An 18,324-nucleotide genomic window follows, 5' to 3' on the forward strand; every position below is an offset into this window, starting at 1 on the left:
GGGGAGGAAGAGGAGGAGGAGGAGGAGGAGGAAGGAGCTGCGTGAGGTTTCCACACTGCAGAGAGATCAGAGGAGTAATTTTCCTCCCTGCCTGCGCTCTCTTTAAACGCACACTCTCGTCTCCGTCCTCTCGTCAGCCCTGCAGTCTGTTGTTGCTGTCTGCTTCAGACAGACGGAGGCTGGCCGACCGGCTGCTCTCTCCCCGCCTGCTAAGCGATGCTCTCTCACCCCGGCAGGTTAATCCGCCCCCGGAGGCTCCTCTCTCTCTTCTCCCTGTCAAGTCCAGAGTCTGACAGCTACCGTTTACCGGCCACCGTCTGCCAACGCCGCCGTCGCTGCTCATAACTGTCAGGAGGAGGACGACCTCGGTGCGTCTCCCGCTCCGTCGCTCCTCTCCTGGAAGCCGCATCTGGTTCACCTCCATCAGCTCCTCTGCAGCCTCCCTGTTTGTGTCTGTGAGGAAGAGGAGGGGGAGGGGGGGACACAAGGTGGAGTGAAGCCCCCCTCCCATCGTCTGCTCTCCAGCCGGCACCACCTCCGCCACCCCGCAGCCTGCAGCAGGAGTGAGAGGAGGAGGCGCAGAGGAGGCGACACACCACCTTCAGCACAGCAGCAGCAGCAGCAGCAACAAGCAGCATGCTCAACTCTGTGTGGTACGCCAAAAAGATGGGCCGCCGCATCATGGGCACCCTGAGGAGAACCAAGCGGCTCCACCGGCGCCTACTGGTAGGTCACCCCCACCTCCCCACCCCCACCTATTCAAAAAGAAATGTTGGTAAAGGTGAGGAGGTAGTGGGAGGCGCTGCAGCGTGTAGCGTGACTCATTTTCCACAGCGTGTGTGTGCAGTCAGCCTGTATACATATGATCATGCAGTACTCCGACCGCTGTGTGTGTTGTTGTAAATGTATTGATCGGCCCGTCTGCTGTGGATGTGACGCTGCTGCCGGATGAGGCAGATGTGGGAAAGTTGCAACAGGAGAGCTGCTGCTGCTGCTGCGTCATGTGGCGGATCAGGATTCATGCAGGAACCTACACATCTGGTTAAACCCTGCACCGCAGATCCAGAAACGCCCTCGTCCACAGCCCCCATGTCCAAATGATTTGCTGTTAGGATCACATGAATAGAAGCTCAGCTGTGTGTTTGCGTCCGTGGCGGTGGTTTGTTGATGAGGCTGCAGCGGCTGGTTATTATATCTAAACGGGAACATCACTCTGTGTGTGGCGTTAAAATGTTCGGGGATCTGGGGTTCGCGGTGATTGTTCCAGATCTTTCAGCCGCTGTGGCGTGATGGTCATAAAACCATGAGCCGGGAATCTCCCTCGTCTCAGACTGAGGAAGTGTTTCTGTTGGCGTCGGGTTCGGTTTGGGATCCTGTACATACATGTATAAATCTGTGTGTGTGTGTGCGCCTCACGAGCGTGCCGATGTGGGGGGAGATTTACCTGCATAAACAGCAGCATCATGTTCTGGGCAGATGTAAGGAACCCCTGCAGTAGCACATGCCTTCCCCGGCGTTGCCTAGCAACCTCCAGGCTCCTGACACGCAGCGCTACCCCGCCACCTCCCCGGTTTTTACTGCCTCCAACACACATCGCCAAAATGTAGGTTTACACTGAGGGGCCAACTATAAATGTGAGCTGCATGTTCTCACACTGTAAACAGAGCTGTTAGACATCTGTATGAACTTTCTACACTCTGAAAGCTTCATCAAGGTGATTAACTATTCACCACCAGGGTTAATACAAAGCGCTGAGCTCTTCTGGCAGCTGTTTATTTCATCTCCACGCCATCACATGGACAAAATGACAACCTGGACTTCAACATCCATGAGGAGGCACATTTACAAGCCTACCTTTTGTACGTATGTGTTGTGCAACACCGGTTCCTCTAATTTGCTCTCTGGTGTCTTGGATCTGAGGTCCGTGCAGAGCTCGATCGTTTCAGCATCGTCATTGCAATGTGCCCGTGCACAAGAGTCGGCTCGCAGGATGTGATGTCAGCCAAGTCAAATGACACTCAACTTTTTTGCTGCTTGATAACAAAAGAAAAACTCACACGGTTCACTGATCTCCAAGAGTTACTCAAGGGTTCTTGGATACAGAGTTTGTTAACAAGCAGACTCTCACACGTTCACAGCGAACCACCGATCACAATAACATTCTTGATCGGTTTAGTTTTGTCAGTTTTGTTTGATAAACTGACGACAACGGTGGATTTGGTTGCAAAAAAGAAAAGCAGCGTTTGTAAAGCACTCAGAGGGCTTAAAGCTCAATAAAGGAGAACAAAAGTCATTTTATCAGCTTTTTTGTTTTTTATGCACTCTTCCCTTCTAAACACCTCAATCATTGTAGGATGCTTAAGTCTTTTCAAATAGCGCAACTGAAGTCATCTAGTTCCTGTGTTGTTCATATTGCTGTAAAGAAAAACATTGCAGCCCTGACACACTGCAGACTGACTTGTCGCTGTGAAGTCTGATGCCCTTTAGTGAATTTAAACACCGGATGAAAGAGCTGATCTATTAATTGTTGTCACTGCTTTCAGAGTGACTAATTCTTTTTAACCCATGTACAGATGGTACTTCTGAGTGGTTTTACGCTGCTTATTTGTGACTCTCAAAAGTCTTTGATGAATGTCCTTTGGTGGTTGTTGTTGTGTCTGGTGTTGTATCTGTCGACGTGCAGTGGTGCTGCACGATTTGGAGGAAAGAATTACGATTCGATTATAATGGAACAAATGAGTCAACTCGCTTAATTATCAAGGAATACACAAAATACTGACATTTTGAAATTTGCATTTCTCAACTTGAACAAAGTTAAACAATTTTGTAAAACAGAACAAGGGGAGCGTGTTGCTCTACGGAGGAGGGAACTGTACACGAGTGTATTAAATAAAGAGTATAATGTGTAGTTAATACTGCATTCATTTTAATTTCATATAATAGCTGATAACATAAAAGCTGTTTCATTTCTGTGGGGTGTTTTTTTAAAATTGAATCCTTGTGCAAGCAAAATACTCTACATCGGTCTCTAATTTAAGTACCAACTTGTCAATAATCATAAATTGTTCAACATTGTAAAGTTTGCTGTAGCACGTCAAACTTTTTTAACGTCCCGCCACATCCAGGCTGTGATTGGTCGGTTGATGAAGTGACTGACCGGCACGTCGGCTCTGTGAAAAGTTGTTGAACATGTTGAACAACAATAGGCAGCGATACAGCCAAACCCAAAACTTCCTTATCTGCTCCCAGTTTTCTTCAGTCTCTGTCACAGAGCGACCGGAGCTCCGGCGGCGAGTCCGACTATGTTTTGAACGATTAGCGGCGGGGCGGGGAGGGGGTTTACTGCTGATGAATCATTGTTCTCTTTGCAAGTTATCTGTTTTAGAGGCATATGCGAGACGCCGGTGTGGGCGGCGATAATGAGCAGACTGCTGCGTCACACACACTTTTACTGTTTTATTAAATCGCACGCTTTTTGTGGTTATGTAATCGGACCGCCCAAACCGAGACAGAGTCAAGACCAAGACCAGTTCCCCACATTACATGACCTACGAGGTCAGAGGTACGTCTCAGATTGATCTGAAAGATCCACATTCCCGTTAAAACACTAAGAGCTGAAATCAACATAAGCGTCTTTATTCAACGTTTTACATCCAATCAAAGTTTGGATGTTAACAAATAAATCAGATGATGAAAAAGCAATTCATTGATATTCCCAAAGTTATGGTCTTGACTGGTCTTCCAGAGTCCTCAATGTCTGAGACGAGACCGAGTAGAAATGCAGTCGAGTCCAAGGCGAGACCAAGACAATCAATCAAAAACTGGTCTTAAGACCGGTCTCGAGTACTACAACAACTACCTAGGACCTTGTCTACTTTGATACTGCCAGCTAGCCGTCTGTCTGGCGCAAAATAACTTTTGGTCCCAGGATTGCGGGGGTGCTGAAACTGCAGCCTCTGGTACTACAGTTACATTATATTGCCGTAGCCTGACACGCACCTTCACAAAAAATGTAACTACACTTAGCGATGTGATTGGTCTGCTTCCTGCTTGTACTGCTTGTTCTGCTTCAACCGGTTCAAGGGTCGTTCATACCACCTCCGATGCGGCAATTTAGCAATTTCACTAAAAGTAACTTCTGTTCAACGTCAATCAACTCCCAATATGATCCGCTCAGTTTCAGTCGGCACTGTTTGTAGCAGCCTACACCAACGAAGACGAAGAAGAAACTCAACACAGGGGAACATCGAAACCCCTCCGCCAACTAGCGTTTTTGGTGGTTTAAGACGCAGAAACTAACGCACAAGTTTAAACGCTCACGTCAGCACGTAGCCTGCTCCAGCGCAGAAGTTTAAAGTCGGGTAAAGCAATGTTTTAGTGGTTTTAAGGAATGTGCTGGTGCAGCAACAAATCTGGGACAAAAGCACTAAGTTCAAACTGTTGAAGCACATGTGGATAGCAACATGACCCCAGACGCTTTCCCTAAGCAGTTAGCCGTAACGTTCCCGGCGGCTACTTTCTGTGTTGACTTTCATTCGGTTTGGGTTTGCTTAAAACGCGTCTGCTTGTTTCACTGCTGCCTTTTTGAACTCTATTAAAACATTAAGCCGTGTAGGCACCAGCACTGATGGCCAAGCGTTGCCCTAAATTTACCTTGAATGCTGACGGTGCAGTGCTCGCCTGCAGCTCTTCCTGTGATCTTCCTGTAGATCACGCCAACACCAGAATTCAATTTTGAGAATTGGCACCAATTTGCAGCACTTTTCTCTGTCGTTTCCAAACACTGTGGTTTTGGCTGCTGAGACGGCAGCGTGTTTATGTCCTGTCCTGGTTTACCTTTAACATCAGTCTGCTGATCTGTAATTAGTGAGTACTACCCATCGAACATGTGTGAAAATAAGATGCAGGTTGTGATAAACGGAAAGGTTCTTCTTCACAATCCAGTTTCCTTTTACAGATTAGAAAAACAGATGAGATTTTGTGGCTCCTGCCGCATAAATCTGCACATTAATGAGGGGATAGAATACTTCTGATAATCCACGGCAGCTCCTCCATGTTTCAAGATATTAAGTTTATACTAATACCAGCCATGTTATGTGAAACGAGTAAAATGCCTAATTAACTGTTTGTGGACAGTGATGACTGTGTCGATCTGTGCGGCCTGTAGGTGGAGCTGCAGACGCACAGCAGCCCAGTTTAATCCTAACCTTCAGCAGATCCCTGTGCCTCTGTGTGTGGAGTCAGGTTTGAGCTGGATGTGTGCGCTCTGTGACACGGCCTCTGACGTGGACTCGGCCACACGGCGGTGTATATTTACACTGGGCCACGTTGGCCGCGCTGAATCGTATTGATTTGCTCTCTAAATGCTGCGTTTGTGTTCCTGCTGTCATGAATCATGTGGATCAGTTTCCAGAGTCCTGCACATTTTAACCCCCGTTTCTGACCGAGCCTGCGGGCTGAACACGGGAACAATGACCTGCGTTACTGTTCAGATGACCGTTTAAATACATCAGAACAGACGCGGATGTATAGATAATCACAGCAGAACGCTGACGCAGATCAATACACTTAGAAATAGTTGGCCCTCCGTCCAGGCTGGTTTGTTGCTCAGTTTGACCTGCAGCTGTGATGCTGCCGCTCCGTCAGATGAACTGATGACGGGTCAGCGTATCGGCTTGTTTTTCCAGCAGCGCCTGTGGATGCTGGAAACGCTCCTCCCACTAAAACCCCCCGGCTCTCGTCCTGGATTTTAAATCCAGTTATGACATCTATCCAACTGCACAGCGCCCGTTGTTCTGGAGTATAATTTGTTTCCCATTCATAGTTTTCCCAACGTAAAAAAGGCTGGAATACTATGACCCTGTAGAGTCCGTACAGCACCATCTGTCACAACAACAGGGAGTCTCAGCAGGGCTGCTGCTGAAATACTTACACGATGGTATGTTCGATTAGCTCTACCTTTAATGGATTTTTTTTTAGCTTGATATAGAGTTTATTTTGTCAAATAATAAAAGGTTTTTAAAAGGCGTCATACTGGCAGCAGTTTTGAAGCATTTTAAATAGTCCCCTTTTGATTTTAACGACCTTTTGGCTGGTGGTGAAACTCTAACAGCACTTTAATTTGTTTAGTTCAGTTAGTTTATTTCAGTCGATACGGATCACACTGTCAGTTTTAGTCTGAAGTCAACGCTGGACTTCTTCATCCTTCAAAAACCATCATTTAGTTTTATTTTGAGAAATTCTGCTCATATTTCACCTTCAGACTTTGTCACGTCACAATCAGGTTTCAGAAAATAAAAACCCATCAGAACAATCTTCAAGGTTCAGTCCTGAAGAGTCTGCGAGGGCTTTTATCTTCAGCGGGGGTTTAAAGCTGCTGCAGAGTATCCAAAAGAAAGCTGCCTGCCTGCCGCTGCCCGGGACCCCCCCCCCCCCCCCCCCCGCCGCTGACATGCATGTCGCTGTGTCTGAATCCGGGGGCAACATCGATTATTCATGCAGCGAGTGGAGCCGCCCCCCCCCCTCGTGCTGACATGTGCCACGCTCGCTGAAGCCGATTAATTGGCAGGAGAATGAGAAGAGGAAGGGTGTCACACGGGGGGGAGAGAGAAAGAAAGGAGGGAGTGTTGTTGTGCTTCAGTGGTGGAGTAACAGGACTGGGTTGGGATCTGTTGCCGTCGCACCGCGGAGACGGAACAGACCGGATCTGAAGGAGCATCCAGAATTTATTATCTAACCACCTCCTGCTCCTCCAATCGGGAAGATGACCACACATTACCCCAGGGAGGAGTTCACCTCCAAGGCCATGAACGGCGCAGAGAAGAAGCTGCCGCGGGTCAACATCAACCTGCAGGAGTCCATCGCCCACCTGCACCCGCTACAGAGGCAGCACGCCATCGAGCTCCACCGGCAGCAGCAGCAGCAGAAGCAGCAGCAGCAGCAGCCGAGCTGTCCGAAGGTCCAGGGGTCTCTGGCGACGTTCACCGCCCGCACGGTGCCGGCGTCCTTCCGAGCTCGCAGCCGTTTCCTCAACCTGCGGGACAGCGTCAAGAAAAGTCCGACCAAGAGTACCGCTAAAGTGGTCAACAGCAGCCACGCAGCGGGCAGGCCGGAAATACCCTGGGTGCCCTTCGCTTTCAGCAAGGTACTGCAACACTGAGGGCTCGTTTGAGGCCGGGACCCTCTGTGCTGGTGGTTTGGAGGGGAAGTGCTGATCGTAGCTCGGAGTACACGCAGCAGCGAGTCGGTACAAGAAAGTATTCAGGACAGAATATCTTTCTAAGTACTATAAGTTGGTGTTGAATGTCGTTTTCTTTGAGATCCTTCCAGGCTTTCATCAATATTTCGACAGTTGTCGACTCTATTTCTTATATTTAAAGTTAACGGCTGTTTAGCGTCTTTTCTTTAATCAAAGGGACGTTTAGAAAAACACGCCTGTGTTTTCAGTATTGTTGAAGAACCAACAATCCTGCACTCTCTTGATCACTCGTTTTATTTAAGTGAAGTCTGAGGACCCGTTGTAGATCAACTTTATGTTTATGTACTTGTATTGGTCCACAGTGCATTGTGGTTTTTTGGTTCTGTCAGTTTTTGATCTGCTGTACATCTCAGTAAGACCTCCAGGAGTGCAGGAACCTTGTAGTTTTTGTTCTAAAGCAGTTTGAAGAATGTGACTCGTGGGCACGAGAATAAAAAGTTGACCCCTGACGCTTGAGCTGCGTGTAGGTGACGGAGGAGCTCGGGGTCATTCTGCTTCATTGATAAATCGCATTCAGAGCTGGCTGCACTGTGTGTGTGTGTGTGTGTGTGTGTGTGTATTACAGTGTGTCCGTTTATGGGGAATCAATAGAGGCCGTCGATGTCGTGACATCTGTTGTGTCCCTGCAGCTGAAAACAGTCTTTCTGCTGCTGCATTTAAATTCTGCTTCATCCATCAAACTCTGTTGTGGCTTCTCATTCAGTCATGTTTTGATTATTTTTATGTATTGTTTTTTTTTATTATTTCAGTACAGTTTGCATGTTTAACGTCTTCAAATGTCTCGTTTAGTCCGACTAACAAAAAGAGATAATGCTGTCACTCCTCAATGCGTGACTTTGATCAATTATGCAGATGGTTGTTGATTGATCTGCTTGATTTATTTATTGAGTGACTGTTTCAGGAAGAGCAGAGGTTTGTTCTGGGCCTGGTCAGCCTCACTTGTGTCTCTCTCTTCATTCACCACGAGCTCGTTTATCATATCTCATCAGCACAAAGATCCCGTCGCTGCGGGAGCGCTCACTCCCAGCCGCCACTCTCGTTGGATTAAAACTCCGTCCTCTGTGTGTTGCTGCTTTTTTGTCACACCAGTTTGTATTCTTTGGGAGCAATTAAGCCCCATTGTCAGCAGTTTCCGAGCGGCGCTGCAGAACTAGGGCTGGCGGATCAATGTGGTCGATGTGCCGGGGCTAATTTTAGCGCCTGTTGGTTTCCACGGGCTCCCGAGTTCTGCTGCTGCAGCACAACAATTAAGCCTCTTCGAAAGAGAGCGGCGCTTCCTGCCAGCGGCTTCACGAGGTCCTGCCTTGCATAATAGAGGTCACAGTGTTGAAGGCCGCCTCACGCGCTCTTCTCTAAATTACTGTTTTACACGTAAGCCAGGTTTGGAAAGGTAGACGATCAGTCCTCACGTTTAAAGAGTTCGTGTAAGTCATGGAGGAGAAGGGACTTCTACGTTCACAGGTTGCATAAATTTACAAGTTGTGAGCAATTCAACCTCTTAACTTCTCAGTTTGACGGAGGTGATACGAAAAAAACGTACCTGGAAGCAGGTATAGGTACAACTTTTCCGCAGTGGAAAACCAAACAAAGGCGAGTCGAGACTTCATACCGTGTGTTCAGCAGCATGTGGAGGATGTTTTCACTATACATTTATTGCAGCCATGCATTCATTGTGAATTGTCCACATAAATTATTGAATATTTCTATATTGCATCATTCATCAAATTCATTGATTCAATATGTGATATATCTTTTTTCAGTTTATGAAAGTTTTATTCATCCAACTCTTTCTGTGTGTCGCCCAGTACGTGACTGTTGCAAGCTCCATCAGGAGGTAGAAACTTTAGTCATAAAAATGTCAGAGGTTTAACAGGCAGTGCGCTGCGTCTACAACAGCGCCACGTATCCGTAACACTTAGCCACAGCCTAGTCAGAGGACATAAAGCTGTTTCTGTGATGTGGAGACAGAGCTCAGGTAAAACGTTCTGAAACATAAATGTGTTAGATTAATAACTCGCTGCTCTGAAACTCTGGATCCAGTCTGGGTTGCTGCTTCTGCCTGTGTAAAATTAATAACAGCAGTTATAGAGGTCATGACCCTCAGGACAATGGGACACTACACACCTTAACATCACATTTATTTTAATTCATGTCTGCTGTCACAGCATTGATGGGCATATAAATTAATGAATTAATAAAGGATCATCTCCGTGGTCTAGGAATTTAAGATTGAATAGGACCCCTGGGATTATTCTGAAAGCTCCAGCACACCCTACTTGGCCCTAAATGATAACATGTAAATATAGAAGTGTTACATTAATAAGGAAGTTGAACACTAACTCTTAATTACTGAGATTGTAGCGGACGGCTAATTTGTTCCGCCATAGTTTCAACATGATGAAAATATTTTTCGACTCGAGACGGCCGCTTTTCTTTTGAGGACACAACATGGTTTGAGGTCAGTACGGTGACGTGAACTAAAGGTTTAGAACAGAGTGTTTCCTCTTCTTTCTGACAACATGGTCAAGCTAGCCGCTCCTAAGTTTGGAGGGCACTTGTATTCCAGCCTTTACGGTAAATGAAAGGTCACAGAGCAGCTTGACGGGCAGGTTAGAGAGTTTTCATTTTCTCTCTTTGCAAAGACAAGTGTTGCAGTTTGAGAGTCTGACCTGAAGAGACGCTGTGGAGTCTGAACTGCACATGACACGAGAACCGCACGCAATATTATTAATCAAACTGCGTTGGACTTTCTGCTTGGAGGACACGCGTCCGGTTTTTAAAATAAGGTGTTAACACAACATATAAACAGTTTAGAAATAAGATTGATTGGATTATATTCACAGGAAGTATAAAACATGTGTCCATTAAAAGTATAAAAATACTAACATGCTGGGAAATAATAATAATTTCTTCTTTGATTTTGGGTTTTAGTGTCATCACCTTTTATATTTAGACATTTGTCTTTATCATCAAACTGTCCACAGATCTCGCCTCTTAATTTTGCACCAGATTAATGCATTTAACTTTATAATAGACAAAATTTTCTTTTGGGGTAAAACCTCCGAGGTCCGGCCTACAGGGGGCGCTAACAGGACTGTTTAATGATCTCTGATTGTATTCAGGCTGATGTGGTAAGATGGTTCATCGGGGAGATGGATAACAGCGAGACACGGGGGCAATTTACTTAAACATGTTGACCTTTGACCTTCCGTGCTGTCTCTGGTGTGCGGATTGAAATATCTGCTGCTCTTCAATAATCACAAAAAGGACATCCGCCCCCTGCTGAGGGACGGGGGGGATTTAACACACACACACACACCAGGTCAGACAGCGTGGCTTTAATCTCCTCAGGGCAGCAGATGGGCCGAGTTTGTCGCATCAAGTGTCAGGTAGTCGGCCAATCGCAGAGCGTCTTCCTGTGATTGGCCGACCTCTCCGACACTCCTGTGTGTCAAGCTCCTCCCATCCGGCACCTGAACGTGAATAAAAACACCTGTCGGTTAAACGTGGACATGCACACATCCTCCATCCTCCTGCTGTTCATCTGTGCCGCTCTGTGTCTGTCTAACCTGTGACCCCCCCCACCCCCCCACCATGCCATTGTTCAGCAGGCCGAGACCAACCCGCCCTCCTCTCCCATAATCCCTGTGATCCCAGTCTCGCCAATCGCATCAGAGACCACCATCATCCCTCCGACGTCACAGGTTTTTCTTTTTTGTTGTTGTTGTTGTTTTTTATTTCCCTCCTCTTGTGTTTCTCTCTGCACCGTCTCCATGTTCAGATTTCTGTCTCTGCGTTTGTTTGGCTGCTCGTGTTTGTCGTCGTCTTTGTGTGCACTTTAGTTCCGTGTCTGCCGTCCAGCTGTGGCTCTGATGAAGTGAGCAGATTAGAGACAGAAACAGTGACTTTAAAGAGCCCATCTGGCTCCTCCCGGGGCAGAAACTGAGCGAGCGAGGCAGACGGGGAACAGAGTTAGAGAGGAGTGAGCGAGCTAGAGGTCGAATTTTAAACCTAGAAGAAGCAGCAGCAGAAGAGGGGACGGCGCCATCCTTCAGGACTTGATTTGTTTGATTCAGGCTTCATGCTTCAGCATTGCATCTTCTGCAGCGTGAAATGCCACCATGTACGTAGCGCTGCGTGCTCACTAATCTCTGCTCAAATCCTTCCTGTTTATCCTCAGCTGGTCTGCGGTGTCATGAGGAGAGTCGCTCTTTTAGTTGCTGCACGGCGGACAGCTTGGTTTCAGTCTGTGTTGTGTCTGCAGGGGTGGAGCTCTGTGGGAGGCTGCTCGGGGTATTTTTGGAGGGGCTGGATGTGTTGTGATGTTTCCTCTGACTCTGCGATGCGTCCTTCTCTCCTCAGGCCAATCCTCCCCCCGTGGTGGTCAACGCAGACAGCCTGGACACGCCTCCGTATGTGAGTTCACCCGCAAAGGAAATGTAACGTCTTATTGTTTGTGTTTGATATCGAGGGAAATATTCAGCTTAGTAGCCGCTTCATTAACCTGATAATCTCAAAGACTCAACAGGGCTCCTGTAGCACCGTGAAAATATGCTCTACCCTTCTGTTCGGTTCTGTAAATGACGCCTGCAGCACAAACAAAAAGGGCCCAAAACTTCATTATTTTACCACAAAACTCAAAGTGCTGATGTTTATAGACAAACTGCTGTGACGCTTAACTTCCAAAAAATGTAACATAATGTAAGTGCTCCGTGCTTTGAAGTAAATTTTACTAGTGGCCAAATAAGTGGCAGTAAAACGGTGGATTCTTACGGTTATGGTTCAGAAAAGCTCTGGCTGACGAACTGAAGCCATTTTCAGACGAGGAGGGCGAAATGGCAAAAATATCACGTCACGATTTATTTCAGGATCACGATCTTTAAAGGAGAAAAGTAGCACTACTTTATTAACTATATACAATACAGCCTAATGATTCATTTAAACAATTGTTCTTATAACATTTGAAAGACTTTAATATGCATTTTTTAATTTTCCCATGAAAGAACGTGCTGTTTGCTTCTGCATGTTTAAAAACACAAAGACAGGGAGGGACTTGTTGCAGATACGTTACAGTAACGTTGGCCAACAGCCTGACTGTACGTTACGCCCCCCCCATCCTGTTATGTAGACTGTGCGGACAGAGGCCAATTTTGACGAAGGGGGAATAAAGGACCGAGGTGGTTTTCTTGCCGGGTTTGACTCTTTGCACCCCGGGGCTGACTCGGCTAATACAGGACAGCTAGCAGCACAGCTAACTCTGTTACTCCCAACGTTTCGCCTCAGAGCCGGATCAAATCTGCCCCCCCCCCCTTTCCAGCTCCGCGCCCTTAAAGGCAGCGCAGCGAGCCGGCTGATTGGTTCAAATACTCCCGGAAAATAAGGCAGTATGAAAGCTCCTTGAGTTGTTCAAACTGTAGCAGGACACAGATTGATCTTGGAGCTCTTCCCCATCAACACAAGGTCCAAAGTCCTTTGAGGCGAAATGCTGATTTTACTTTAAGTCTATCAACTTTCAGATTTTATTTTGCAGCTAGTTTATAAAAATATACATAACAATCTTGAATAATATATATAAACATTATTATTTGTCTAATTCGTCACCTGCAGATTGATTAAATTGAATCTTTGTTAGTATTTTACTCTCCTTATTGAATCATACAAGATGTTTTTGTTTATCTGTAGGAGATGAGTTCAGTGTGTTGTTGTTGTGATAACAACATGTCAGCCGAATGACATGTTTCCTGCACGCCAAGTCATTTTCCTCGCCGTTGTTTGAGGAGGAGCTGAAGGACGGGTGGACGGGCCGAGTGTTTCCCGCCTCGTCCGGTCGTAAATCGTCTCCGTCTGTCCTTGTCGGGCTCGTTCCTGGCGTCGGACGTTCGGTCTAAATTAAATTGGCGACGGAGTCTGAACCGCCGCCTGGCCTCCGATTGGCTCTGAGAAGCCGGAGACGTTGGCTGCTGTCAGCGAGATCCTGCTTTATCTCTCTGCCAGCTTAATTTGCAGAAGAGCGAGATGTTAAGAAAATAAGAAAAGGGAGGTTTGAAAAAGCAGCTTACTTCCTGCGGCCGGCTCCGCTTTCACCACGTCAGACTTCAAGAGTCAAATCAGTTCATGCAGCACTGCGGCGAGCTTTCCTAAACTTCCCTCTGACACCTTACTCTTCTCTACTGCTTCATTCATCTGCCTCTCTTATGAACGAACGCGTTTGATGTAAAGGAGTAAATACATGTTTCTGTTACCAAATGTGAAGCCGTCACATATTAAAGGTCGTTACAATAATCCAACTAATCAGTGAGAATTGTTTTAGGAGGAACTGACGGCTGCTCACGTGTCAGAGGCCGCGCGCCTCTGAGGGTTAAGGACAGGCGCCCTTTTCCTGGAAAAACGCCTTAAATAAATAATGACTCTGGAGTAACTCCTCAATCATTTGGCCTAGATGCGTAATTCTGGTCTCCTTTGAAAGGAATATAAATCCTTTCTAAATTAACATATTTCCCATTAGACTAAATGGAGATGCAATAAAGAAAAAGGGATATTTTCATCCTTTCATCAAAACCATCATAAGATGGATTATAATGCACCTGAATATCTTCTAATACGCCTAAAATGCAATTCTAATTGTAAATTTGATAAAAAATAAACTAAAATACAACAGTTATCATACAATATTTTCAAAATATACCAGGCGAATGTCCATATTTTGGCAATATTTACTGTTTAAAAGTTGACTTTTATTGGTAGATATCTTTAAAACACTTGTACTGTCCATACATCCTATTTCCAAATGATAAAACATTGAAATATTGATAAACACAGTGAGTATTCATCAACATTCCTGTCACCAAAAGCGCTCCCACGCTTTACAGGCCTGTAGGTGGAGAACACATCCCACAGTGATCCGGCTTGAGCAGACCTTTCACTTGGTACCCTGCTGCATGTCTATATATCCCCAACGGGTCGGCCACAAAATGACAAAAAAGACGTGTGTTCCACAGCGGCACGTTTCCTCTGCAGGAAAAGACAACCGCAGCAGGCAGCTCCCAGGTATTGATCAATATGGCGCCCGCTGAGACTTGGAGCAACAAATGGACTTTGGACTTAAAACAGCGAAAAGTAAAACATTAAGTTAGTGGTTTTGACCACTATGCGATTTAATAAAAAAAAGCGACTCATTTAATCCAAGAAATCACTTAATTAAGGTGGGATAAGGATTTTTTTTTTTTTTCATAAATCCTGCATCATAAAATATGACAACATTGGAAGTTTTCTTCACAAAAGCTCAATAAATGACATTTGGAGCAACACTAAATGGGCTAACTGCAAATTAGACGCGCAGCATTATAGACAAAGACGTCTGTCAGCAGCAGCTCAGCTTTTACGTGAGCTTTTTGTCGCTCAGATGCATCATTCGCCGTGTAAAACGCTGAAATGACAGGACGTATGAAGAAAACACGTTACTCGAGTCTGGTAGTTGAGTTGTTGAATCATTTGCTTTTTGTGAACAGAATCCTTTTTTTTTTTTTTACTTGATCCAGATGTGGCAGTTTGGACTCTCAGCTGTCAAATAGTTTCATGGAATAAAATAACAAAATGTGCAGGTTACAAACGTCCTGATGAGAAAATGAGTTATTAAAGCGAGTAAACGGGTAATTAACTGGTGAATGTTCTGTGTGTGCAGGTGAACGGGACGGAGGCTGATTATGAGTACGAGGAGATCACGCTGGAGAGGGTAAGACGCCGAGCGGCCGTCCTGTTTGCTTCGAGTCACGGCCGCGTTGTTGGCGAGCGGCCTGCTCACATAAACGAGCGGCGGGTTGACCCGGCCCAGACTCCAGCCGGCTGCTCATTTCACTCTGACTCGCTGCTTTTATGGACTTCGACTTTACAGCTTTGAAACTCTGGTGACTTTACAAACTGTGTGTCAGACATCTGGGGAATCAGCCAAACACACATTGTCTTTTTAATGCAGCTGTGTTTTAATCCCAGACTCTTTTTTTTTTAGTTTGATTATCTTCAGTTATGTCGTCTTCTTTTTATCTTGTTGTCCTAATTCAGCTGTGCTTCTTCAAGTGCAAACGATGATCAGCGCTGCGTGAATAAAAAGCCTCTCTGCCAGCTGAGGCCCACAGAAACGACAGCGTCTCTGTCGGTGTGTCTGCAGGCTGAACGCGCCTCACGCTCATACGTTAGCGTCGACAGTGATTCAACCGCTGGAGCAGAGTTATGTCACAGCTCGCTAACAGAAAATCAGATCTTTCTTTTTTCTTTAATCAGAGTTTGACAGAACAAGTCTGGTGGTGGTGGTAGATGTTTTTCTTCTCGTCATTAAACCTCTTTCGGACTCGAGCAGCGAACGTATCTCTTCCTCTGTTGACTATTAATGGACGCACACGTGTGTCAGTACATTTGAAGTCACAGACAAAAACATGTACAATATGTTTTGTGTTTTTTTTTCTTTCTGCAGAATGAACATTTGACAAAATGTTTTTTCCGTCACTCAGCGCTCTGATAAAAAAGTAAATCCATCAATGTGGCTGTTTTCCAAACTGCTGTAGCTGTCAGATTCATTCCTCTGTGACTTCAGATGTCCTTTACCTGATACCTTCATAGACATGTTCCTTCATCTACTTTATTCTGACTCCCACAGACGGCGTCCTGCAGCCTTAAACACTCACTAGAGCACCGCAGCTCTTTGTTTTCCCGTCCATCAGCAACCCGTCGATTGTAATTCTCTTGAGATTGGGTTGTTTTTGTCGGCTCACTGCTGAAAGCGGTGTTTGTATGACCATGTCGTCGTTGTGTTGTGCGTCCAGGGGAACTCAGGACTGGGCTTCAGCATCGCGGGCGGCACAGACAACCCCCACATCGGTGAAGACCCCAGCATCTTCATCACCAAAGTGATACCTGGAGGAGCCGCTGCCCAGGACGGACGGCTCAGGTGAGACGCGCCTGTGAAGAGGTCAGCTGGGTGATGGTCTAGTTCCAGGATCAGGTTCAGGGTTTAGTAAGACGTTATTTTATCAGATAAGAACTGAATTTCTGTAACGTTGTTCAAAAGCAGCTGGTGTCTTTTACCCAGAACCCCCTGCAGCGTCTTGCTGCCTTTCACTATTTCATTTATAATGCAGCAGCCAGAGTCTGACGCACCTGATCCAGGTGGTCCTCCCTCGGTCTCAGGGTTGCCTCTATCATGAACCCTGTTTGTGGGTCTGTCAGTCGTCGGTGAGGCTCATGTGTCCGACTGAAAGAGTCGGACGGAAAGTTTAAATAAAAACACAAAGTTCAGAAACAAGAAGAAAAGTGAAAGTTCGGTTTTATTCACACATAAATTCACAGTGCAAGAAACTAGAGTCCAGATTTAAATCCAGCAGGGACCGTGTGCAAATAAAACTACAAACCACGCCGGTGTAGCTGGTGTTGGAGGATACGGCGTGTGAAACTCGAGCTGACGGTTACAAACAGTGCTGCGGCGTTACCGACGCAGTTAGACTGGGAGAACACGGGTTTTGGTTTTGGCCTCTGGACACAGACGCTGACCCCAAACCTGGTCTCAGTGTGACGGCCTGAGCTGCACACAGTGACGGCACTGCCTGCTGTGCGCCCTGAAACCGTTCCCCCTGAAAGCTCAAACACATTTTTATGTTTAGTTTTATATACAGGGGTTTACAGCTTTCGCCGAGATTCGCTGTTTTGAATCTGAAGTACAGCATTTATGTATTTTGTGTGTCCCATTCAATCGTCTAGACGAGCCGCATGATTATTATTTTACACCTATTCAAGTTAGCAGAGGGCTAAACACAAGGGAAGATAAAGCCCGCCGCTGACGAGTTGGCCCCCGAGTATTTAAACCAAAGAGATCCACGTGTCCCAACGTGTTTTCCTGTAAACTGACTGACCGGATCGCCACAGCCTCTGTTCTTCAGTCCTGTTTTTGATTTAGTTTGACACGATTGACAGCCTGGTGCGTCCTGCGTTTCAGGGTCAACGACGTCATCCTGAGAGTCAACGAGGTGGACGTCCGGGACGTGACCCACAGCCGGGCCGTGGAGGCTCTGAAGGAGGCCGGCTCGCTGGTCCGACTCTACGTCCGCCGGAGGAAACCCGTCTCTGAGAAAGTGATGGAGATCAAGCTGGTGAAAGGACCCAAAGGTAACGGAAGGGGTTAAACGGCGAGGTGGGATTTAAATTCTCCGTCAGCAGGTTGAGAAACTAAACGGCGTCCTGCAGCTCCTGCAGGAAGCAGCAGGAGCGTTCAGATGGATGTGTTGTTGGATCGTCTCTGCTTGCTGAGGAGCTTTAGTGAAATCCCTCAGGGCCTCATGATTATTCAGACAAGGAGCCGGGCTCAGGAACAAAGCCTCGGTTTCCACGGAAACATCCTGAAATATGCTTTTGTGCATTTATGCGTCCTGATTTGTGCCGGTGTTAAATTGGCAGCGGCGTGTTTCCGTGATCTCTTTTAAATCTTGGTGTGAAGTGCAGGCTGCTGCTGCCAGGCTCTGCACCGCTCTAACAGTCTCCCCCCCTCCCCCCTCTGGTCCCGGTCCTCGCTGTGTTCCAGGTCTGGGCTTCAGTATAGCAGGCGGAGTGGGGAACCAGCACATCCCGGGCGACAACAGCATCTACGTGACCAAGATCATCGAAGGAGGAACCGCACATAAAGACGGGAGGCTGCAGATCGGAGACAAACTGCTGGCTGTAAGAGCTACAGCTTTATCAGGAATATTGCAGTGTAGCTGCTAACCTGTCTCCTGCTCTGAAGACACGTTTATCCTTTTTCTGGGCTTAGTATGTAGAGTATTTAAAATATTTAAAAAATATATTTCCCCTGGGGTGGCCAAGAATGTTATCACCGTAAAATGTTTCTAATCAATTAGGGCTGCACCGAATGTTCGGCCACCGAGATTAATCGGCTAAAAACAGCAAAAACAGCACTTTCTGTGTTCGACCTGATGTGTCTAAAGACTGAACAAATTCTTCGACTTCTTAGAAAAGAAGTTTCTGTCTCTCGTCTGTGAGAATGAGATTAAACTAGCCGCTCCTACATTTGGAGTGCGCACGTA

The 18,324-nt window shown here is 46.4% G+C and overlaps 1 protein-coding gene across 14 annotated transcripts in view; it reads left to right on the plus strand.

Annotated features, from left to right (window-relative positions):
- The window catches only part of LOC119902695 (disks large homolog 1-like), a 163,271-nt gene that overhangs the window by 117,914 nt on the left and 27,033 nt on the right, over window positions 1-18,324 (plus strand). For 9 of the 14 annotated variants that reach the window (XM_038719037.1, XM_038719038.1, XM_038719042.1 and 6 more), the window contains 5 exons: window positions 11,621-11,674; window positions 14,940-14,990; window positions 16,075-16,199; window positions 17,241-17,410; window positions 17,823-17,959. In XM_038719037.1, the coding sequence (XP_038574965.1) occupies window positions 11,621-11,674; window positions 14,940-14,990; window positions 16,075-16,199; window positions 17,241-17,410; window positions 17,823-17,959 (537 nt within the window). Of the gene's footprint in view, window positions 1-10,866; window positions 10,963-11,280; window positions 11,382-11,620; window positions 11,675-14,939; window positions 14,991-16,074; window positions 16,200-17,240; window positions 17,411-17,822; window positions 17,960-18,324 lie in introns of those variants that run through there. The other 5 variants (XM_038719039.1, XM_038719040.1, XM_038719044.1 and 2 more) reach the window with 3 other exon arrangements.

Source organism: Micropterus salmoides, unplaced genomic scaffold (assembly GCF_014851395.1).
Source record: "Micropterus salmoides isolate LMB-PRFRI ecotype aquatic unplaced genomic scaffold, ASM1485139v1 Ms_hic_scaffold_14, whole genome shotgun sequence".
Classification (NCBI taxonomy): Eukaryota; Metazoa; Chordata; class Actinopteri; order Centrarchiformes; family Centrarchidae; genus Micropterus; species Micropterus salmoides.